This window comes from Buteo buteo, chromosome 11 (assembly GCF_964188355.1).
Source record: "Buteo buteo chromosome 11, bButBut1.hap1.1, whole genome shotgun sequence".
NCBI lineage: Eukaryota > Metazoa > Chordata > Aves > Accipitriformes > Accipitridae > Buteo > Buteo buteo.
In genome coordinates this window covers 10,616,489-10,640,702 of record NC_134181.1, presented here as the reverse complement: position 1 = coordinate 10,640,702, position 24,214 = coordinate 10,616,489, and the positions used below count along the sequence as shown (strand labels likewise).

General features: G+C 37.6%; 2 protein-coding genes across 15 annotated transcripts in view; both read left to right on the top strand.

Annotated features, from left to right (window-relative positions):
* Window positions 1–704: 704 nt before the first annotated feature.
* On the top strand, window positions 705–16,084 carry NAE1 (NEDD8 activating enzyme E1 subunit 1). The gene is made up of 20 exons (XM_075040021.1): window positions 705–817; window positions 1,958–2,061; window positions 2,152–2,212; window positions 3,161–3,191; window positions 3,799–3,870; window positions 4,176–4,255; window positions 5,390–5,499; window positions 5,860–5,969; window positions 6,569–6,631; window positions 6,883–6,946; window positions 8,031–8,122; window positions 9,367–9,426; window positions 9,515–9,648; window positions 11,268–11,343; window positions 11,704–11,743; window positions 12,791–12,877; window positions 13,941–14,033; window positions 14,514–14,628; window positions 14,704–14,753; window positions 15,793–16,084. The coding sequence occupies exons 1-20, from the start codon at window positions 762–764 to the stop codon at window positions 15,900–15,902; spliced, it is 1,608 nt and encodes a 535-aa protein (XP_074896122.1). The 5' UTR covers window positions 705–761; the 3' UTR covers window positions 15,903–16,084.
* TERB1 (telomere repeat binding bouquet formation protein 1) overlaps window positions 16,059–24,214 on the top strand; it is a 21,345-nt gene continuing 13,189 nt past the window's right edge. For 10 of the 14 annotated variants that reach the window (XR_012652175.1, XR_012652176.1, XM_075040011.1 and 7 more), the window contains exons 1-9: window positions 16,278–19,193; window positions 20,115–20,225; window positions 20,416–20,544; window positions 21,015–21,146; window positions 21,610–21,670; window positions 21,768–21,883; window positions 22,012–22,134; window positions 22,673–22,825; window positions 23,965–24,096. Coding sequence is in view for 12 of the 14 variants with exons in the window: in XM_075040011.1 (XP_074896112.1) it covers window positions 19,160–19,193; window positions 20,115–20,225; window positions 20,416–20,544; window positions 21,015–21,146; window positions 21,610–21,670; window positions 21,768–21,883; window positions 22,012–22,134; window positions 22,673–22,825; window positions 23,965–24,096 (991 nt within the window). In the remaining 2 variants the exon portion in view is untranslated. Of the gene's footprint in view, window positions 16,149–16,277; window positions 19,194–20,114; window positions 20,226–20,415; window positions 20,545–21,014; window positions 21,147–21,569; window positions 21,671–21,767; window positions 21,884–22,011; window positions 22,135–22,672; window positions 22,826–23,964; window positions 24,097–24,214 lie in introns of those variants that run through there. The other 4 variants (XM_075040008.1, XM_075040012.1, XM_075040017.1 and 1 more) reach the window with 4 other exon arrangements.

Here is a 24,214-nt window from a genome sequence, read left to right as displayed (position 1 = left end):
GAAACACCCATTTTGAACACAGATTCCGGGAACGGTGTCTTTAGAAGCATGCACCTGAAGAAAAGAGCATCCTGTTTCTACGCTCGTGGTTCCCATCAGCTTCAGTGTTCCCCAGACATCAAGGCCTGCCTTGTCAGCACAGGTTTTTTCTACCGTTTTCCAAATTGCCATCTCAAACCCCACTGAACAACGACGGCAGCTCCTCTCATCGCCCGACCGTCGGATGTGGCAAGATCTCCGTGTCAGAGCAAAGGAATGCTTTCACCTATCTACGCAAGACAGAGGCAGCGCCCGCGACTCACAAAAGCGGGACGAATCCTGCAGCCCCGCAGCCCAGCCTAAGGTAGCCCCCGATACCGGCCGGGAAGCCTCGGGCCCAGGACCCCGGGTCAGCCGGGCCGGGCCCAGCGGAGAGCAGCAGGCAGCCGCAGGACGCTCTTCGCGGGGCCTGCCGCGACGGAAGGCGAGGAGGCGCCGGCCCTCTCCCGCAGGGATGACCCGGGCAAGGCAAGGGCTCGGGGCGCGGCGCCACAGCCCCCCGGGCGGCTCCCGGCCCTGAGGAGACGGCCCCGCCCGCGGCCCCGCCCGCGGCCCCGCCCGCGGCCCCGCCCGCGGCCCCGCCCGCGGCCCCGCCCGCGGCCCCGCCCGCGGCCCCGCCCGCGGCCCCGCCCGCGGCCCCGCCCTCCCCGCAGCCGTCCGGCGCCCCCGCGCATGTGCCCGCCCGCGCCTGCGCAGCGCCCGTCGCGGTGGAGCGCGCGGCAATGGCGCAGCCGGGCAGGGCCAGCCTGAAGGAGCAGAGATACGACCGGCAGCTGAGGTACCGCCGGGCCGGGGGGGGTCTGTGGCGTGCCCCGGCCCCGAGCCGCGGGGGGCCGTCGCCGCCGTCGTCCTGGCCGGGCGGAGAGCGGGCTGTCGCGGCGCCGGGCCCTGCCCTGCCTCTCGCTGCGGGCCGGGCCGGGCCGGGGGCCGCAGCCGGCGGTCCCGCGGCTTCTGATTGCCCGTTCGAGCCACAGGCCGCCTCCGCGGCCGCTTGTGAGGAGAGGGACGGCCCGCCCGCCCGGGGCTCCGGCCGTCCGGGGCGCGGCCTGTGGGGCACGGGGGGAGCCCCTGGGGCGGAGGAGGCTGTCCCCGAGCCGGTCGGGCCGTTCTGGGCCGGTCGGTTCTCGGGGCAGGCCAGCGGCTGCGTGAGTGTTTGTGCCGGCGTAGGGGAGAAAGGCAGGAAAGAGTGAAGCTTAAAAATGCGAGGAGGGCGGCTTGTACTGGAGCCAGCCGGTGTTTGGAGTATGGCACGGGTTAATTTTCACATGCTTGCATGCGTTTGAAAGTAGTAGTTACAATGCTTTGGCGGGTCTCTTCAGTAACTTTATTTTCTGCCGCTGAAGAGAGTAAAACCAGTGCCCGTGTGAAGTCAGCCGGGCCTTTGTGGTTTGAGTACAGTCAAGTCCCGATTTCGGCCTGAATGTTATTTTACAGGTGTCTTAAATACATTACCGAGCTCATCAAGACTGATTCCCATCTGCTTGTATGTTTCAGTGCATTGTATTATAAATTATAAATGTATAAAAATGTATTATTTATAATAAAACTTACGAAAAAGAGAGTATTCAGTTTCAGGATTGTGTAAGGAGTGTTTCAATCCATGCTGATTTTTAAAAAGTTAAATATGTTACAAAGGAAGAAGGTGTGCGCATTAATATGGTGTAGAGACTAAAGATGGAGAAAATGAAATGTCAGTAAAAGTGGGTTGCTCTTTAGAAAGTTTCAAGTTTGTCACAGTAAGTTTTCTTAAGGAAAGCTCATTTTGGTTAGTGCTATTTAGGCCCTCTCAACAGTGAATGGGAAGTAGTAAGCTAGCCTCCATTTATGATTGTTTAATTTTTTTTTTTGTTTCTTTATATTGGCTTTAAAACCTGACAGGAAATAATTTCAGAATGTTTCTGTTTCCATCCCAATATAGATTGTGGGGTGATCATGGACAAGAAGCTTTAGAATCTGCCCATGTTTGTGTAATAAACGCAACAGCGACAGGAACTGAAATACTCAAAAACTTAGTGCTACCAGGTGAGTACGTCTGTCTTCTGTATTTTCTTTGTAATGTATCTGATAATTTCATAATGCCTAGTTATTCATAGTAAATTTTTTTCCCCCAAGGTATTGGTTCATTTACAATTGTCGATGGGAATCGGGTCTCTGGAGAAGATGTTGGAAATAAGTAGGTTTGTTACTAGTTTCCGATACAAATTGAGAAGTAACAGGGTTTCATAAGTAGTTCCATCTCTATACTTGTGAAGAAATCCTCTAAAATTCTTAATAATTTTAAAAGTCTCTATATGTTTCTCCAAGTCTTTTGTGGTTTTGGATGTTTGTGACATACACAGCGTGCACAATCATTTTGATATTAGCTGCTAAATTTTACATAGTCTTTTTAGTTGCTGTTTCTGTATCTTACAGGCCTATTTGCTTCATGCATCAAGTTTATAAAGACAATAGTCTACTCAGTATAAAAATATGTAAAAATAACTTGTTTGCTGTAATCTTGAGATATGACAGTGCAAGATTTGCTTGTGTTTTAGCATGGCTAAATGTATTTTCTGTAATTTTGGTGATGAAAATAACTCAATTTTTGTTAATTTATCATTGTGAAACTGTGACTGGTAGCCATTTATTAGCTTTCATAGCTTTGAAAGGCTGAGTGCAGCAGGGGAAAGGATAAGAAACTTTACAAATACTATAAAAAATAATTTGTTTACTAATTCGAGATCACTTTCTCTTATGGTTCAGGTAGATACCTACAAATATCTGTCTACTTAAAGGGGTTATATAAGGGCGAAAGATATTCCATTACATGAAGAAATGAGTACTAATGGGACTTTAATTAGCCTAGTGAAAAAGAATCTGCAGTGTGATCCTGGCTTCTAGATGAGTTTGGTCTGTCTTATTTTTCAGATTTGTGGCTCAGGCATTGGAAAGTTTCCTTCAGAAACTGATCATGAGGAAAATTATAACAGTGGTGGGGAGAAGAAAAGCAGATTTAAGGGGGAACTTGGTTTGTTGTTTATGAGAGTCAGCAACATATTCTGCACTACAAAATGTAGCTTTAATGTTGTTTTTCTTCAAAATAAAACTTCACATGTAACTCTTTTCCTTGTCTACTTTTCAGTTTCTTTCTACAAAAAAGCCATATTGGTCAGGTAAGGAGATAACAAATGGCACTTTAGGTGTATTGAAAGCATGAAAGTGTTGAGTAAATACTCAAATGTAGTATTATGAGTAATGCTAAAAACTTGTATGCATAGGTTAAAATCTCATTATTCTTTGGCAAAATTCCCCATGCTTATTTTTTAGTTGCTTATAAGTGAGAAGATAAGTTCAATTCTGGCAAGATTGAATGGAAAAAATGAACAGGATATAGTTAAGAAAATCTTTGGAAGGATAAGGTGGAAGAGAATTGTGGCTGAAGGAGTAAAGCTAAGAGTAGAGACGTGGATGGGGGGAATCACAAAAACAAGAGAGTACAAAAGGCATAGGTGACTCCTTGAAATTAATAAACCGCTGTCACATGATTCTTGTTTTAAAAATTATATCACTAAAAATGGTCTCAAACAAGTGCCTGCTGTTAAGGGATTTATTTTTCTTCAGATAAGCAAGGCTTGGAATAAGAAATCCTAGCTTATGATGAAGTCCTTTTTTTTTCTTTTTTTTTTTTTCCTTTTTTAAGCATGTAGCATATGTAGTGCTGATACACTATATAAATTACATTTCAAGAGGTTAAACTTTGTTTTGATTGTTCCGAAACAGAATCGTGCCCAGAGTGCCACTGAGCTCCTGCAAGAATTGAATAATGATGTTTCTGGACACTTTGTTGAAGAGGTTTGTTGTCCTAAATTAGTTGTACATTTCTTGTTACACAATGTGATAAAAGTATGAAATAATAGCTATATGTTGTCTTTGTAATGTTGCAGTTTGAGTAGCTTCATGGTAAAATGACATTTGAGGAAGAAGATCTAAACTTATTTGCAAAAAGTCAATTTATGTATTTTAAACATGATTTTATAACTTCATGATAATTTTATAGCTTTCACTTAACACTTTACAGTGGATGTTGAACAGACTTGCTGTGTATTCAGAAGTTTTCACAGTGTTTCCTGACGTTTTGTTTTTTTCCTACTATTTAGAGTCCAGAAAAACTTCTAGACAATGACCCTTCCTTTTTTAATCGGTTTAACTTGGTGGTTGCAACGCAACTACCAGAAAGGTAAAGAATCATCTAAAGTTGTTTGTTTGTTTTCATTCAGTTGTAAAAGCATGTTTCAACTGCAGGCATATTCTTGCAGGAAAACTTATGCAAAACAGAACTGTCATTGTGAAGGAAGGTTACAGTAAATGATGGCATTTTACTATGGACCTGATTATATATTAATACATAGTTTAAAATCTCTTTCAGATCCATGCCTGACTCCTAAGTGCTGTCTCCAGGTGTATTTGTCTGTGTCAAGTACCCTTTTGTAGTGACAGTTGTTCCTGGTCCAAAATCACTGTAACAAGTATTCTTTGGTCTGTGATACCTTTAGATTTTTGCAAATGTATTTTATCCTTTATATAGCTCTTTCCATTTTACCCACTGATGTAATTGTATTGCCCATATAAACTTTGTCAGGACCAGAAGTTCTTGATTATTTTTTTTTTAACCTCTTCCTGCTGAGAGGCCTCTTGCATGCTGCGTTCCAGTAAATAGTACAGATGAAAAATGTCAACTCTCGGAGTATTGAGAAACTTGGGGGAGAAGAGCATGCTTCTGTTTCAGTAGACAAGCTGCTTCCCCAGAGGCAAGAGGTTGCTGGATAGAGGAATAGTTAAATCTTGCTTTTGTAAGGAAGTGGCTGTTGTTCATACTTTATATATTTTCTCCCTCCCCCTACTTACAGAGGAGCTAGAGATACAGTCTTTTGCAGAAATAAGAGCCAACTTGCCTTTTTGAAGTGGTGATTGCCTTGCAGGCGCATTTGTGAATAAAGAGAATTTCTTACGTGCTATTCAAAAACCTCTGACTGGAATTGCCCCTACTGGAAGTTATGTTTGTGCAACATACAGATCTAATTCTTTTTTTCTTTCTTTCACAACTCATTGAAGTTTTTTGTTTAATTGATATTTGGAGCATTTGGGAGGATGGAGTTAAATAGAAGTAAGCTAACGGATAAATCTATTTCTAACCTAGTGTAAATTAATGTATAAAATTAATCACCTTATATGTGCTTAGAATCATAATACTAGACTTCTCTCATAGAAAACTTCCCTTTCACAAGTGACTTGTACGAGAGTTAACTTTATAGTTTAGTTAACTGTTGTCCTCTTGTACATCTGAAAAAAAATTAAATGTTTTCCCTTACAGTACGTTGCTGCGCTTGGCTGAACTTCTCTGGAATTCTAATGTTCCTCTTCTGGTCTGCAGGACTTATGGACTGGTTGGTTATATGAGAGTCATTATTAAAGAACATACAGGTTAGATGGTTTTCTGAGATAAAGACCTTTCTAAAAAGTTTAAAGCTTCAGTATGTAATGTCACTTTGATTTTTATTTATTTATTTGTTTTAATCTGGTGATGTATTTGGTATTTGTTAAGTCTTAACATGGTTTGCAGTTCATCACCACGAGCATTCTCTGAGGAATCTGTAGAAATTATGGACTGCAACAAATAGTAAAATTGGAGATTATCCTGACTTTAAAGCTGACTTACACAAAACACTAATTTTGAGAATTAAGCAGTTAATTGAGCAGGTGATGCACTGCATTTGATGTATAACTCTGTTTTGAAGGCCGGACATAAAACTGTGAAATGCATTGTGTAATTTTTTTCCGCAGTTGTTGAATCTCATCCTGACAATATGTTAGAAGATCTGAGACTGGACAAACCGTTTCCAGAGCTGAGGGAACATGTTCAGTCTTATGACTTGGATCATATGGACAAAAAGGTTGGTATGTGGTTTGCACTATGTGCTCTAAGACGGAAGCAGACATAGAACAGGGATTCTATGAAAATTACTCTTGGCAGATGACTTTTTTTGGTGCCAAGTCTCATCTGAGCAGAGGTAACTGTAGAATCAGTCATGAGGTACTATTTTTGGCCTCTGCCCCAAATGTTACAGTCTGTATTTAAATCTTAAGCAAGTGGGGGTCTTGAGGTAAGGAATATTCTTGGATGACTTGATGTTTTGTTGGATTGATTCCTTCTAACCCCCCACCCCTCTTTTTTTTTTTTTTTTTTTATGATGACCTACTGCTGCAGAGTTTTGCAGTGTGGATATTTGTGCATAACTTAGGTTCTGCTCCAGACAAACATTGGAGAACTTGGCTCAGCCACCCTTCTTTTAGTAAAGGAATAATAATTTAATGATTTGTTTTATAGTAGTTAGTGAATATTATTTCTGAATCAAAATCTGGAACATGTCCTGTGTTTTTACAACAGTGGAAAGGATGTTAGCAGTTTACATTTTTGAAATAGGTTTTTAATTTGTCTCCCATTTTTATTTTTTCACAACTTGACAAAGATTTCTCTTCTGTTCAATTACAGGACCATAGCCACACTCCATGGATTGTGATTGTAGCCAAGTATCTAACAAAATGGTTCAACGAGGTATATTCCAAACTGGCTAAGTCATCAGTCTGTTGTTATTATTATTACTTTAGATATGTCTTTTCTAAACTAGATTATTATTTTGGCAGTGTAAGAAGGAAGACAAGGTGGAATCATTAAAAAAAATTACTAATTGAAATACAAGTGAATGTATGTGAACAATGACAAATTCTAGAGTTCAGCAGTCTGAACACAATGAGGTTAGTAGTAGATATTTTAAAGACAAAATGTTTTTGTGTTTTTAAATTTAGAAAAGTGATCAGTTGCCTAAGAGTTACAAAGAAAAAGAAGCCTTCAGACAACTGATTCGGCAAGGTAATATATGTCCTAGGAGTCATTTATTCATACTGGCAGAAACATATAAGGCAATGTCTGGAAAATAATCAGAAGTTCTCTCAGCGTTTATTTATGAAAATCTGCGGCCATATACAGTACGGTTCTTCTGCTAAGTCATTGTTTTATACAGCTGGATCTTAAGATCCCAGATTTGCTTATAAATGCAGTTTGGCAGTTTCTTACTGTTTGCTGTGTAAGATCAAGAATATGTTTTGATTTGGGTGGGAGAAGAGGCCTTAAGAGAAAATCCTGTGGAAAATGTTTATTTAATACGGAAGATGTGGCAAAGCAGAAAGCAGGTGATTGAAAACTGCAAGTATTTGGTTGGTCATTTGACCCACCAAACTGTTGTTAATCATTGCAGCTCTAAGTAACTAGTTTAGAGAGAAAGATTATGTATCTATTGAATACACCATAACCAGTATGTGAGCAGACTTCATTTTTGCAGATGCTTCAATCTAATACCTTTTGTGGGTGCTGAAAGTGAGGCGTTTTTATTATCTTAAATGATTGTAGAATAAAAACATTAACTGGATTTTTGGCATTTCCTCATTTAAAGCTGGCGTGTGTGCAAATCGCTGAGTGATTGTGTCATCCCCAGGTTGGGCTACAGAACTGATCTGATCTGTAGTAATTAGCTTTGGTTAAGCTAGGTTTTTAGCAGAGTCCATTTCTTGGTCTAGCTTGCTGTGTGGGTTCATAAGTGTTTGCCAAATCTGATGAAAAAACAACACAGCATGACTGGGGATGGGAAGGAGAGTTGAATTGTGTATTTACCACCATCTACGTTAATTTAGTGATTATGAAACTTTACTCTCTTTCTCACACAAATAAACTGGTATTTTTGAGATGAATAACTTCTGTTTAAACATCACGGGAAAATTCATCATATGCAGAATGTGTATGTAGTTAGTTTTATCAGTAGGTCTTACTGGTAATTCAGTTTTTTGCTGATTAGTTATTATGCCACAAATACATCCAAAGCCAGTCTGCTCTGTTGGTAAGATGTAAATGATGAGATGTAATTCAGAGGATTGTGTATTTTAAATTTTTTTTTAATAAGGTATTTTAAAGAATGAAAATGGGACCCCAGAAGATGAGGAAAACTTTGAAGAAGCTATAAAAAATGTGAACACAGCATTAAATACCACAGAGGTAAAATGAAGTTTCTTCAGTTTTGTCATATAAGTGTTTAACTACCTCATTTTTTTTCAAAACATACTATGCACTTTTAGGACAGGAATTCCATTTGCAACATTTATATTTAGGTTAAACAGGATTAGTACAATTTTTAGAGTTGAAATCATGTAGTAAAATAGACCTAGACTAGATGGCACTGTAACTTATGGAAATTCTTATTTCCTTGCTCATGCAAGGAAGCTACATTTCCTTCCTGAAGACTTGAATTCAAGTATAGAATGACTCAGTAACCAGGGTTCATTAGTAGTGTATTCCTGTCTTAGACTTTATCAGATTTTCTTTGACAGATTGAACTGTAAAGTGCTTGGTACAATTATAAAGAATTTGCAGTCGCTGGTGTGGATGATGTCTGATTTAAATACATTGCTAGGAGAGAGACTCAGAAAGCATTTATTGAAGTTGTGCTATATTGAAGCTGCTCGCTATAGTATTTATTCTGTATAGAAATCAAGTGCTGCAAGGGACTTTTGACTCGGCAAATTCAGAGCTTTCCTCTTGAAGAAACACGTTATGAAATTCCTTTCATAGACTGATCAAGCTTAAAAACATTAAAAGGGAAGTTTTCATTGTTTTTAAATAATCCTGAAGTAGTAACTCACAGCTTAGAATTGACCTCTGATTTTCTTTATCTCTTGCCCATGGTAAATTGCAAAAGCTACATTCCATTTTTATTTGAACTGTGCTGATCCTTGTTCGGACAGTCACGTTAAATCTCCGAAGAAAGCAGCAGGTAAAACTTCGTGCTTACATCTGTGCCACTACAAGCTGTGTCCTAGGCTATTAGTGATTTATTTCAGATTATGAGCCAGACTGAACTGCAGCAGTTGATGAGTCAAAACACTCACTTTTGCAGCCCCTCTTCACCTCCCCAGCCTTTTTGCTCCTCTGCCTCTGGCAGGTAGGATGGGTAGCTGGGACCGGTAGTACCTTTTGCTGATGCAAGTTTTTTTTAAGTCTTCCATGTAGAAGATGGAAATAAGGTGAGATTTTGTTAGTAACATTCATCTTGATCAGAAACACGTGCCTTGTTCTCAGGCAGGGCTAATGTTTGAAATATGAGAAGCACTGACTATGTATGATTCAGAAGAGATTTTGGTATGAAACTCAGGTCGCTTAGAGTTGGCTCCCTTATGTAACGAGTGTTGAGATCAAGAAATCAAAAGTCAAGTAAATATAAACCCAGTTTATTTTTTTTGTAGATTCCAAAATGCATTGAAGAGATTTTTAATGATGATTGCTGCATAAATCTCACGGAGCAGGTAACAAGTAATTAAAGGTAAGGCTTAAATGTAGGAAAAGCATTATAAATAACATTTGTGTACATGACTGTCTCTTGTGCATTTGCAGTCACCCTCCTTCTGGATTTTGGCTCGAGCTGTAAAGGAATTTGTGGCAAATGAGGGGCAAGGAAGCTTGCCTGTCCGGGGCACTATTCCTGATATGATAGCAGATTCCAATAAATTTATCAAATTGCAAAATGTGTAAGTATACAATTTTTTCTTTAATAGTTACTAATGATAGTAAATGGTGTTGACTTCAGACCTCACAAAGTGCATGAATTGCTGTATTTAAAAAAAAAAAAGAGGGTGTATGTGGGACTGGGGTGAGGAGGGGTGTGGGAAGCACGGCAGCCTGGGACTATCTGATCCCTGTATAGATGCTATCTGCTGTTTGGAACCGGTGCCTAAGCCTTCAGTGCATCCCAGTTTCCTGAGGCTGGGTAGCGAGTGATTTCTTCGTTTCAGATCTAGTAAAGACCTTCCTATAGACAGTAGATCCCATAGCCCAGCTACTGCTGTCCAAAGCAAATTGTTGCCTAAACATAGCATTTGGTTTTTCTCCTCAATATGTATGTCAACTTGGTTACAGAAATTCTGGTTTCCTAGATATTTAATTCTAAATACTTAATTCTAATTAATGCCCTTTGAAGGGATTGCTTGGTGGATAAGGAAAGGTGTGAATAAACATTAACTGCAAATTCTAAACAGCATCAGTGTGGATTGAGATTTTAGGAAGGCCATCTTTGAATGCACGTATCCTCAACATGAATGTACTATTCCTGTGCATCCTGGACATGATGCAAATTGTTGGGCCAAAAAGACTTTCTTAGAATGTTACCACATTTTCTTTGCAGTTGGTTGGTTGCTTCTTCCTCCCTTTTTTTTTATCTTTAAAATGAAGCAGTGTCTTGCAGAAGACTTAAATTTATTGTCTGTGCAATTGTATTGTTGAATTGTTCAAACAGGAAAGTATTCTTTCTAATAGATTTCGATTTTCTCCATAGATTCTGGAACACAGCCTCTGCTAGAAAAATTATGTGCCTTAATAGTGTTTACTAATCAAAATGAAATCTGTAATTTTAGAAGTGCATTCCTCAGATCTGTGACAATAGCATTAAAAAGATGGATATAGAAGTACGAATCTGTTACATGTCTAAAATAATTGATTGCTAGTGCTTTATGGAACTTACTTTGTATAATGACAGTAAAGCCAAGAACTTGTATCATTATTTTGCTAAATGAAACCATAATTGCTTGAATTTGCAGAGATACCCTAATTTGTAAGTCTGATTTCTATAAGCATCAGTCCTGAATTGCCAGATCATTATGTACTTCAGTTCTCAATTCCAATAAGCATTATAGGGTTTTAATTTGCAGATAAAACAATTACAGTTCCTTAAAATGAGCTCTTAAATTGAATTTTATTAAATACTGTGTTGTTGAGATGTTTGCATTGTCATAGGTCTTAATGGAACTAATATACTATGGCTACAAATTTTAAAATACAGAAATTAATGAAATATTAGAAGCCCAATGAAGGACATATAGCTGTTCTGAAACTACTTAATATTCTTCCTCTGACTGTTTGTAGTACTATTCATTTTAATTTTAACCGGTTTCTAAGCCACAGATTTAGCAAACAGCTCAGGCATGCCAAACAGTCATGCAGGGAGTTTGTAAGTGCATTCATGGCCTTGAGGTAGCTCACTTCCATTAATGTGGCTTGTATTTTGTCTTTATAATATGAAACAAAAAGCAATGGTCTTAGCATAAAGCCAACTTCACAGTTATGATTATTAAGACTTCTTTATTATTAACAGGTACCGTGAAAAAGCAAAGAAGGATATTGCTGCTGTGGGTAACCATGCTGCTAAATTGTTACAATCCCTAGGCAAGGTAATTGCAAATGTACAGCCATTCTGACAAGATAGAAATATTTTTACCCTGACATTCTGTACAGAAATAAGTCACAGGAGACAGATGTGAAAAGAGAAGGCTTAATTACCTCATTCTCTTCAAAAGGCTTAAGTAAATTCTAATGAAATTTAGTATGTGTAGTCTGTTTTATTTATCACTTGGTTTGGTCATATAAAAGTAAAAGGCATACAGGGATATATTATTTACAATTTAAGATACTTTTTTTTTTTTTTTTTTTACAAGAACAACTAGTTATTTCACAATGAATATAGGGTATCTCTGAAAATACAAATTCTCTGGTCATTGTATGTACTGGAATGAGTATATTCTTTCTTTTAGGCACCCGAATCTATTTCAGAGAGAGAATTAAAATTGCTTTGTGAGTATGGTTGGATTCTGTTGCTGTGTTTATGCAAATGATCAAATAATCAAAAACTGTTGAATGATAATGTAGTTATTAATCAGTAACTCAATATTTGTATTTTTCAAGTAAGTGCTTAGCAGTTGCATCTCTCATCTTCAGTAGAAGTAACAGATGTTCAGCATCTCTCAATAGTGAGTTTCTAAAGCTTGGCTTTTAAAAGATGGTATTTTTTCAGGTCCAAAGAACAGGTAGCATATGTCCTCTACTTTCTGTGATTAGTACTTAATCACCCTTGCCCATTCTGTGATACTGACTTAAGAGTGCAGGCTCTGTAAACTTCTGGTAGTCTGAAAAGGTAAAACAGTGATGCAGTGAGTAGTACTGTTGATGGCATTTTAGGTTGTGTCTGTTCTTGGTATGTATACATGTCCACATAGCAGCCTGGCTAAGTCTCCTGCAACTGGAAAATTTTCCTGTAAGCATGTATCTAAGAGCACACTCCCCCTGTGTCGATATACAGTTTGCTGGGAGCTTTGAGAACCTCACAGTTCCTCATTTTTGAGTGCTAGGTAGTAACTGCACATTGGGTTGTTTCGTAGCAGCAATACTGGAGAAGAACCTTTTCCCGCTCATAGCTATACTGTTAGAATATTAATTGAGGATATGCGAGACAGCGGTAGGTGTAGTGGAAGATGAAAAGAACCTGTGTTCATTTGCAACATGGGAGAGGAAAACATGACGTTGATGGCTATGACTGATGAATTGGTATAGAAGAGCTACACGTGTTGTGAGCTGTTACGTTAACATGGCAGATGTGTTTAGATTCTAGAAGTAAATAAGCATTAGGTATTTCACTAAAATACTTGTGATCATAGACCTAAATGTAGTTCAGTAGATTTTATTACTGCAAGCTACTGGAAGAAACAGAAAAGTGTTTGTGAAATTATGATAAGTTTTAGTCTTTCATGTTTAACACAATAGAGATACAGACTTACAAAGATACAGTAATTGGTGATGCATTCAAGTGGGTCTAATGCTCTCCTTTCCGCCCCCTCTGCTTAGGCAGCAACTCAGCTTTCCTCCGAGTAGTACGATGTAGATCTCTGTCTGAAGAATATGGTTTAAACACTTTCAACAAGGATGAAATCAGTAAGTACTTCTTTTTGGCACATACTTTAATTGCATTTTCAATGTGAAATGGTTTTGTGATCAAAAAGAAGTATATGTTACACGTTCATTATGCAGTTTAATAATTTGGCATCAACTATGCAGTTTAATAATTTGGCATCAACTAGAAGTATGGGGTTTTTTTAAGTCTTGACTGTTGAATTCAATTTGATTTTGAAAGGTCAAAAGTGACCGTATAGATTGGTGCATATTTCAGGTGTTTTTTTCTTGCAGATGTTATTTTTGATAGTACATAAATAAAACATAGCTTTCTTCAAATTTCTCCTTTCTGTACCTCAATTATTTCTGACAGAACTCGAAAGGTGCTTTCACCTGACCAAAGATATGAGAATAATTGTCTTGGCCCCTCTCAGCTTATCTTTTCAGTATGTGAACTAGCAAACTAGTTATTTAATATTGCGTTTTATTTTTTGAACTGCATAAATTAAAAGGGGGGAAAAAAATTGGAAATACTTTTAATCAAAGTTTGTTTAAATTAAGCTTATACAAGTCTTCTGAATGTTTTGGACAAAAAGTATATACAAAGTGAAAACATTTTGTGTATACATATCTAATATTTATAATTTAAGTGAAAGCTCGTTGAATTAGTTGGTATTATGCAATGTGATTTAAGTAGTAGTTAGTATTTAGAAGGACTACTGAGCTGTAAAAGGATTTAAGACCTGTTTTATAGTTAGTCATTACAGTTAAATATGGAGCATGCATTTCAAATCACAAAATTATAACTAAGGAATATCCCATTTAATGTTATAGCAGCGGTCAGAGTTGAAACTTGAGTATCTTCACTGAACAGTTTATATCAAATACATACAATATGTTTTTGTCATACACTCTGGCGTCAAAATTGTGTATCTGACAGTTGACTAATTGAGATTCTCAGTTGCAGGTTGTTTTCATTAATATTCCTTTTTACTGCACATTTTACAGTTTAAGCACATGGGAAGTAACTTGATTTCAATTAATTCAGAACCTTTCTTTTTCCATTTCACCTGTACCAGCTAACCAGTTCTCTTCCTGTTTTCAGTTTCCTATATGGACAACCCAGACAGTGAAGTAGTGCTGTACTTGATGCTACGGGCTGTAGACAGATTTTATAAGCAGCATGGTAGATACCCAGGTATGTTAATACAAGAGTTACTTAATGTCATCAAAAGAAATACAAAGATCCAATAGTTACTATAATACTAGTTATAAGCTACAAATATAGCAACTACATATATATATATACATATATATATATAGCAACTACTATATAAACTACAAATTAGTTGTAGTTAGTTTCCATATTAATACAACTTTAAGAATGTGAAAATTCAAGTGAGAATTTTTTCTCTTTGGGAACTTAAGGATTGATATCTGAATTGATACCACTGAAATGGGTTGCATGGATTATGAATCAGTTCAGCTGTGCAGTAATTTGTCATTATCAGGAGTGGCATCAACAGAATATTCAATTATTATTAGTCTAGTATTAATAATTTAATATATTAATTGGCTTAGAAACTTTTCAGAAAAGTAAAATACTTACACTGCCATTTGAACCCATTAACTTTGGTGTTACAGTTCTGTGGTGAAACAGGTTAACTTAATTTTCCAGGTGTCTACAACTATCAGGTAGAAGATGATATTGGAAAACTAAAATCATGCCTTACTGGTTTCTTACAAGAACATGGGTTGTCTGTAGTGGTGAAAGATGACTATGTTCATGAGTTGTAAGTATTATATCTTAAGCATTGCTTTGTCTGTAAAACTGACCTGAAAATACTAACTGTTACTTTGCTATCCAGTTGTCGCTATGGAGCTGCTGAGCCACATGCTATCGCTGCCTTCATGGGAGGTAAGAATATCACTGTATTTCTAAGGTCCATGCAAACAAACCAACCTGCTCTAGTGCATACTTGAGTCAAAATCTCCACTGCTTTAATTACTTTGTATTGTCAGAGCAAAGACCCATCACAGACTGTAGTCAAAGATACTATTAGAACAAAATCCTCCCCCTTAATTCTCCAGATGTGACCTCCTATGGTATATAGAAAAAGTGGACACAGTAAGGGGTTTAGAGTCAGTAGAAGAAAGCAAATAAACTTAAAAAATAATCTCAGTAGATCAATTCTAGTAGCTTAAAAGTGTCTTTAAAAATGAAATGCTTGAAAGAGGCTTTGAGTTAAAAAAAAAAAAAGGGCAAGGAATAATTGTAGTAATATTAAAATTAACACAGTACACACCTTCCTTTAAAATAACACAATACACTTAAGTATCTATTAAATATAAATAGCCTTGATTGCTTAATTCAACCTGTGGGCATTATTAAAACTAAATATATGTTTTAATGGATGCTCAAAATTGATGTATCAATTCACTTATCTTTATTTGGCTTCATGCAGTGCTGAAGATAATTGTATTAAATACTCTGTGGATGTAGGATTTTTTTCCTGATTAAGCGAACCTTGGTATTTGCAGTGCTTTAGAAAAATATGTAAAGATATCTTCTGAAGAAATTACAGAATATTTCATGCTACAGAAGAACACAAAGGGATCATAGTGAAGTGACCAATTTATTTTACAGTTTGTACGTGATTTTTTAAAATTTAACTTCTCAATTTCATTTAGAGACGTCACAACTTGCATGGGTCTGCTCACGCATTTTTACTCTGTGTGTGTGTGTATGTACATGGAGAGAGAGAGTGAGAGAAAGCGTATACAGCAAAGTGTATACTGGGAAGTACTGAAAGGCATCTTTTCCTCCTAGGATTTGTATCAGGTGCTTCCGAAATAATTCCTGTGTAGTGAGTTCTAGATAAATAGCATTCTTTTACTGGTTTTTAGGTATGACCTGCTAACTACCTTCTGTTTTACTTTTTTTTTTTCTTTTACAGGAGCTGCTGCACAGGAGGTTATCAAAGTCATTACAGGGCAGTTTGTAATTTTTAATAACACCTATATTTACAGTGGAATGTCACAGACTTCAGCAACTTTCCAGCTGTAAGATAACGATCTCGCATTTGTTGCCACCAGGCGCTGCCACTGTGTCCTGTAAATACTGTGGTGGTCTGCCACTGACTGGACTGTTCTGTATTACCTGCAAGTTAAAGTTATTTTATTTGTAACGATTTTATCTTTTTTTTTTTCCTGAGGACAAATAAAATCATACCAAATACTGAAAAAATATTTTTAATCTAGAATTTTCTGTTTCACCTTTGAAAGAGAAAAGCAGCAGCTGTTCTTTGGCATGGTAAGTTGCATTTACAGATTGGCTTACCTGGTTTGCAGCAGAGCTGGATTTTTTTTAATAAAAGCTGCTCTTCAGACCGAGGGGGGAGGACTTGCAACAGGTTCAAAAAGGCTAATGTAACTATGATGGCGTGGGGATCTAACTGTGAGAAGAGCTAGGGAAAGCTGTAATACTTCTTATTGATTTCAACGACATCAGGGAAAGGGACTGTGTGCCTGAAAGTCTGGTTCTTTCAGCTGTATTCATCTAGTGAAAGATTCTTTTTCCTGCGCCCTTTGTGTCTGGTAAACGTCAGGTGACAGCTAACTGCGTTTTGTGGCGTTGTTGCAGTTTCCAAAACGCAGAGTATGGAAACCGAGCTGCGTTGAAACCCGAGTGATTTCCCCCTAGCCTAGGCCTGGAGCCACGCTAAGGCTGGCACAGCGCTGGGAGAAGGTTAGCAGGGCTCTGTCTCCTGGTGCCGAGAGGAGGCGCGGCTGGCGGCGCCGGGCGCTGCCTGAGGTGACTCCTCGGAGGGGCCGGGGGAAGCGGATGAGGGCCCCGCGCGCGCCGCGGCGGGGCGGGAAAGGCGCGCGGCTGAGGGCGGCGGGGCGTCGTCTCGCTCTCCTCAGGCCGGCGGAGAGGGCCCGGTACCGCGGTGGCGGCCCGGCGCGGCGGGGGGGGAGGCCCGGGCCACCTTGGTGGCTGACCAGAACCGCTCCCGCTGCTGGATCAACAGGTAGCTAAACAGAGCCCTATTTCCGATCCTCCTGGTACTCCCCACCCCTCCCGAAAGCTCTGGCAGAAGAATGCTTTTGCTGTTTCATCTTTAGACTCTTGGTCCCCCCTCTTTTTTTTTTTTTTTTTTTTTTGTTTTTTACAAATCTCTCTGTTCTTTTTATATTTGGGATGATCTGGAGTACTTGTTAAGACTTCTACTTCAAAGTCGAACTCTGACGAGCTATAAATCATACACGGCTCTTTTGAGAGGGAGAAGGTTTGGGATGAATGCTAAAATAGCACTGGAGGACTTCAAAGCTCTGTTAACGCTGGACAGTGTTTCTCAAAAGTTAGCAGATGCTTCCTCAGCTGCTGGTGTGAATTTTGATTTCCACGGGACACCAACAATCTGGACTTCTTCCAGTGTACAGGATTTGACCACTGGGTTTTAAAAAGGAAAAAGACCCCCGAGACTGGCTGTTTCTGTCCTGGTGGGGCTGCACGGGGATGAGTGAAGCAGCCCAGGCCTTGACTGACTGGGGATGTCCCCATCAGCCTCCATGTGAACTCCCTAACCTCCTGTGTCGGTCTTTCTGCATGTTCAAGCTGTGTGCTCTAATGCTGCTGAATAAACAGATTAATATATCTGTACTTTTTTTTTTTTAAGAGAGTTTTTTTGAGGCTTGAAGGGATGTTACTGGAGGGGAAGAGGTAATCTGTTTTCTTTTATATGCAACATCTGCCAGAAGTCTGTTGCAGCAAATCCTGTTACTCATCTTTCCATCTTTGCCCTGTGATGCCACAACAGAGTTGAGCTATTTGCATTTTAATGTAGGCTGGCTTGTAAGTATTATTTTGTGTACCTTCTGTATGTTGGAAAAGAAAAAGATCTAGTTAAAGTCAAGCCATTTTTTTCTATACTGTTTAAAAAACCTTGTGCTTCTTTTATTGAAGGCTCTTTAGTTGTGTAAATGTGTATTTAATTAAACTTTACTGAAATGAAATTAGCTCCAAACTGAGCTCATTTTTACAGCTTTTCTTTTGTTAAGGAGTATGTAGGTAGTTTTTGTTTTCTCTTGGGCTAACAGAGTGGTATCAGTAGAGGCAAAAGGAGATGAGGAAGTCTTCTAAGCTTTCTGCTACTATGGCAGGGTTAGATTTGCAAGAAAATGAAATGCCTGTATGTTATCAGTTCTGAAAGGGTAAAGGAAGATGAACTTTTAAACTTTTCCTCTCAAAACATGTGCTTCACCAATGCTACTGTAAGGTTGTGTATGGAGCATATGAACTAATGGAAGCAGCAAAGGAATGGCAGCAATCAGTAACCCTAAATGGAAAGCAGGGCTGACTGTCTTCATTAAGATGACACTGATGTTTCTTAGAGCCTTTGCTCTACTTTCAGAAGGATAACTAATTTATTATTAACATGGATTTATCACTGATATAAGGTTTCTACCTGGAGCTAAATAATTTTTGAGAGATTGAAATAGGTTACTGTGATGCTTGCATCAACCTTTCTTTGTGTTTGGGACTTGGGGTGTGGTTAAGTGACCATCTTTCTGGTTCCAAACCTGAATTTCATTCTGACTGCTGCTCAGCTAACTCTCAGATGCTGGCACATTAGGTTTATGTAGAATCAATGCTGTGGGTTTTTCTGGTTTATATGGTTCACGTAATGTGATAATTTCTTTGGTGAACTAAAATAAATTCTTAGTTTAAGAAATAACATCTCTGTTCATGCTTATTGTCTTTGGTTTTAATCAATACCGATAAAACAACATAGTAATGGTTTAGTGGCTCACTGAGTAGCAGTAGGAGGTTGAATGTTTTGTAGTGGATGTCAGGCACACTTGATCCCCACATAACATTACTTGATGGTCTTACTGCTAGTTGTTGGCTGATGATAGAGTTGGCAACCTATTGTAAGGTAAATTGGATCAGATTTATTGTAATAAATGACACAGAGCTAGGTATATTTTTAATGACAGAGATGGTTTTGGTGCCACACAGTGGTAGCATGGAATCATCTGATTTTTGCAAGATGTTAAGCTTTCAAAACATAACACCACAGTAGTTAAAAATGCAGTGTAACTATAAATACTGTATTTCCAAAGAAAATCTTTGCCATGCAAGAGCATATTAAACTCTGTGTGTGTGTCAGATGATAGTGTAAAACCAGAAAATTGGAGTATATTTTAAGAAAAATTATTTCATTTATACTGCATATGGTCTTACAAACACTGCTAATCTAAACAGAAAAGAAAACACTTTTTCCTTGCTATTGTAGAACAAGAAAAGGGATACAACCAAAAATGGAAAATCAAAAGGTGCAGAAAAAACAGTGTGGTAAGATACCTAATGTAATTTTCATTTATCATCTGCATCAATTTTACAAAGTTTTATTAGACTGTCATAGGTCTGTCATGGGGTGGTGAGTTGTTGGGGAAATCTTCACTTTCCTTGTTGCCAAGTTTGTGGATTCTGTATTGGATAGCTAAAGGACAAATCTAATTACAAACCTTCAAATAGTAAATACCACCACCACAAAGTCACCTTTTTTGCTAATATTTACCCATATTTTTATTGTATTTTAACTTCTTTAAGAAACCCCAAACCTTACAAGTTTTTAATATATATATAGTATCTGCTGTTACTGTTGCAAATAATTATCAAATAAGTATTTTTATTATACCCCAAAGAGTAAGAAACAGATTTTCAAAGTGGTTTACTTACCTAGGGTTGTATGTAGGTGCCCCGAAAATGCTTTGTGTTAACTTGCTAACCTAACAACCTGATTCAAGATTTTAGCTGCTATGGTAAGTGATTAAGTGTTCTCTAACTAAATATCACATAGGAAGCCTTGCTTTGTTGGATTCTTTCCCTATTCACTCTGTAGATTTTCAGTTGTATTTTCATGGTTCTGTATTATTCACTTAAATACACTTAATGCACCTTGCAACTGTGAATTTAATGTTTAGTAATTTGCATCACATTTACTAACAGTTACTAGTAATGAAAGAAATATTAAAAGGGGGCTATTACTTTAGCAAAGGAAATCATGGTCAAATAAACTATGGAGAGGAATATTTTTAGGTTAAGTATGTTTGTTATTTAAAAGTGGATAGAAGTGGCATAGCTGCATTTTTGCTCACCTTTTTTTTTCCTGTAAATACATAGATATACTACATTTTTGGGCAGGTTTATTGTAATACTAAATAGATTAATATAAAGAAAACTTACATGAAGTTTTTCTGTGTTTGTTCTTAGATATGAAAACAGATCTGAACTTACTCCTTGAATGCCTTAAATACCAGATGGACTGCCCTGTATCTCAGAAAGAGGCTTTGATCACTATTTATTCAATTTGTCAACAAAACAGTAAGAAGCATTTTTCCCTAGAAACAACACAATTTTCTGTTTGCAATATATGTTAAGAAGCTGGTTGTCACTGTAAAAAAAATTATCTAAAGGATGTAAGGCTTGAGAAGTTATAAAATCTTGGAAGGTTTTCATTTTACAGAGAAACAAAAGCAAAAGTTTAACTTTTGTTCTTTTTTTTCTGTTATAGGTGAAGCAAGTGAATATTTTCGAGAAATTGGTGGTTTGATGTTTATAAATGATCTTGCAAAGTCAAGTGTTCATTGCATAGTAAAGGAAGCAGCTTTGTTTACATTAGGAATTATAATAGAGAGTAATGGTAATAATAAGTGATATTATTTGTTCTTTCTGAGTGAGTTATGATCCCATGTTACTACTTTTGCTTTGTCTCCATTATTTTTTTCTCTCAAAAAATCAGATTACAAGATTATCAGCTCAAGTGAGGGACGGTAAAGGTGCTACTGCTTGCTTTACTGTCCATCCCCAGATTTGGAGAAGCACCTTGCTGATTTGTGTAAATAGCATGTGTTTATGATACCAGACAGCTGTACTACTACTCTTCCTCAGCAGCAAGTGTTAAATGACTCATAGATTATTCCAAAGTTTGCCTAGGTACTGGTTGGTTTACAACTGACTACAGGGGGAAGCCCTCAGTCACTATAGTCATGTTTTGTCTCCACTCACCACATATTGGATGCAACTGAGAGTCTAGTTACTGTATTACAAAAATAATTTAGGATTATGAATGTCTTGCTTTAGGACTTAATGGTTTTTATTTTCTGGTTTCAGTTTATTGTCAACAAACTTTGTGTACCTCTGCATTGTTTGAAGACCTCATTTTATTGCTAATGAATAAGGATTCTGGTGTGAACTTGAAAAGAATGTCTGTTTATGTCATCTTAGTACTGGTTTCAAATAACAGTGAGTTGTTTTTTTTCCCCTCTGTTTTATAACATCATTTTTTCTCTTTGCCAATCTGTAGTACAGAAATTTGGAATGCTCAATAAATAATGTTTTGGTAAAGTTATTTATAAAGATGAATGGTTGCATGTAACTGAACCCAAAGTGTGTAAGTAGATCATAGCTCACTGGGATTTCCTTAAATGGCAGAAAGTGTTTTAGTTCTGAAAATGAAATTATAGTTTAAAAAAAATAAAAATAATACAAACCAGTAGTTTCTGACCATGTATAGAAAAAAACCCAGAAAGATATGGAACATTTTTGCCAGTGTTGGTGTGATTTTGTTTTTTTGAGGGGGATAAGCATTTAAGTATATAATGCTTAGGAAATGGAAACAGAATACACGTATGTAAATTAAATTTGACATTAAGATTTTCTCTTAAGTTGCATGTGTCTTCGGAGTCTTGTGTGTGTTCTTTTTTAGAAAGTGGGCAAACCTATGTCAGAGATACAGGCTGCATTGGTCTTCTGCTACGGTTATTCAGGTAAACAAACAGTTGCAATTCAAACAGAAAAATGATAGACTATTTAGGACTTATGTTTGCTTGACTTTTTGGGACTCGTTTGCATTGTTCTTAACAGAACAACACTTTCCACATCTGAGATGAATCTGTCAGGTGAAAATACTAATGAGTGCTATCAGCTGTGGTCTTCAGTCTGCAGTGCTCTCTGTGCTTGTGTTAACAATCCTCAGAATGGTAAGTGTTAAAATTATGAAAAAAGTTTAAAGTATTTCTCCAAAGTGACAACAGTTTGTTTTCATTTTTACTGTTCAATTGAAATTTCATATTACATTTTGATTTGTTTTTTTTTTTTACTTTTCCAGAAGATAATCAAAACATTTGCTGTTCAGTTTTTCCATATGCCAGAGAGTGGCTCGAAAGTTGCACAGAGCCTGAGATAGTTCGTCCTATTTGTTCATTTGTTGGTCTCACAGTTGCAAATAACTGTAAGTTCACCTCAAGCTTTAAATAGTTTTTCTTTGGTAAAAGTAAGTTTAATTTGATAGTTAAATGTTTTATTTCTTTTCGTCAATCTCTACAAATTGATTTGCTGTTATTCCAACTTTTACTCTGAAAACCATATTCCACCATCTCTACATACACTGCATTGTGGCGAAATGCACAAACAGCCACAACTGGCTGCATTTAGTAAGGTCAGTAAAAACTATACGGAAGCTATTTTGATTAAAAGTATTTTACAAATATTATCATTATTACATCTCTGAAAGCAATGACTTAGAACTTGGGCATAATGTTTGCCATTTGTATGCATGTATTAAGGCCATGTGTGTCCTGTAACTATTGTATAAGACAATTACTGCATTTCTTGAGATTAATATATATCCAGCTTCAGTTCTTTTGTATGGGTAGAAAGGTAATGAATAATACATGCACAGAATAAATGTGATGATTGATAAAAAGCTAAAACAATTTGCAACTTGTATTATTTAAGACACTTTTTTCTTTTTTTTTTTTTTCCCTAAGCATATGTGCAGAAATATTTTGTTTCTGTTGGAGGATTGGATACATTAGCTAAAGTTCTCATCAATCTTATGCATGATTCCTCTATGAGTCACTCAAGCACAAAACTTGCAGTAGTGGTAACAAAGACTCTGGATGCCTGCATTGCTAATGACTGTAAGTGAAAAGACCACTACCATTTTTTATATATGGTAATTTTAAAATGCAATTTTAAAAGTCTGGTTTTGGTGGAAAAGTGATATAAATGGATGCTAAAAGGCAATTAAGTTATATACATCCCAGTTTATATTGCACATTTTTAAAAAATTCAGATATGTATATGGGGAATGATTCAGTTCATCTGAGGTGGGTTACTTTCCCATTGTTGCTAAAATAAACACAGTGAAATTTAAACTATACTGAAAATTAAAACTAAGATGCTAGAGCTAGTTTTGTGTAAGTAAAGCTGAGAACTGGGCGTGGCAGTCAGCTTTGATCCTGGAGTTAGAGCTGTGTTTCTGTAGGCCTATGCTTAAGCTAATAAACTTTGTAAGCTTTAGGAGGCTTTAGTAACTCAGGTGTGGAGCTGAACAAATGTGGTATGTCTGCATAACACATTTTTACTCTGATTTACTGTGTGGCTAGTGCTACCCTAATGAGGTCTGTGTGTATTCCATCAGAAGATTTTGAGAAACCATGAGCCTGATGAATCTGTGCTGTTGGCCACGATTATATTTGACATTTCTGCCATAAGTGCTTGCTAATGGAAGTTCAAAAAAGTTTTAAAGCATATACCTGCACTAGTTTTGAGTCTAGTTTCAAAGAAGTTGGTATGTGACAGGATGAGGTTTCAGCATGTATGTACTAGCAGTGGTGTTCCCAGTTTCAGGAAGACGTTGCCCTCTACCAGAAACAATCCTAGCTCTGTTTGTAGCAGGTAGACTGTGTGTCAAACCTTATTCTCCTCTTTCTTGCTCTGTTCTGGAACTGATAAAGGATGTGGAGAAACTCAGTAGAGGTTTACAAAACTTGCACATTGCAGAGCCCCTGTTTATCAGATCTTCTACCACATCTCTGTATAGCGCAAGCTGGGAGAAAGGGCAGTGTTGGATATGGGGAGTAGCATGGGAAGAATTACAGCACCAGGAGGGGTGTTGTAATTTGAAGAGTTAAAATGAAAGAGAGAGAAGAGAGGGACTGTGCAGGCCCAAGGCTTTTTAGAGGTCTGTAGAGTTCTCTTGAACAACAGCATTTTATACTTGGATGATGCCTTACTATGTAGTTTATTTTTCTTCAAATTATTTTCAACATAATAGCTGCCATGGGTGTTGTCTTGACAAAGTATCACACTGTGTCAGAGCTACTGAAGTTGCTGTCCAATGACACTCTGGATACTGGAGAAAAAATTAGTATTATTCTAACAATTGGGCACTGTACTGAAGTTTGTGGTAAGATTTTTTCTTTTTTCTTTCTGTCAGTTTCTACTAAATTCTCATACACTACTTCAATGATGTTGTTTCATCAAGACTGGAACATGAGAAAAAGGTCTATTAAATAATGTAATAT

Excerpts from the sequence above, each read along its gene's own strand:
- NAE1 (XM_075040021.1), top strand. The coding sequence starts at position 762 with ATGGCGCAGCCGGGCAGGGCCAGCCTGAAGGAGCAGAGATACGACCGG. Across the intron at positions 3,192-3,798 it reads AAAAAAGCCATATTGGTCAG|AATCGTGCCCAGAGTGCCAC; the intron begins GTAAGGAGATAA and ends GTTCCGAAACAG. Across the intron at positions 11,744-12,790 it reads GAGAGAATTAAAATTGCTTT|GCAGCAACTCAGCTTTCCTC; the intron begins GTGAGTATGGTT and ends CCCTCTGCTTAG.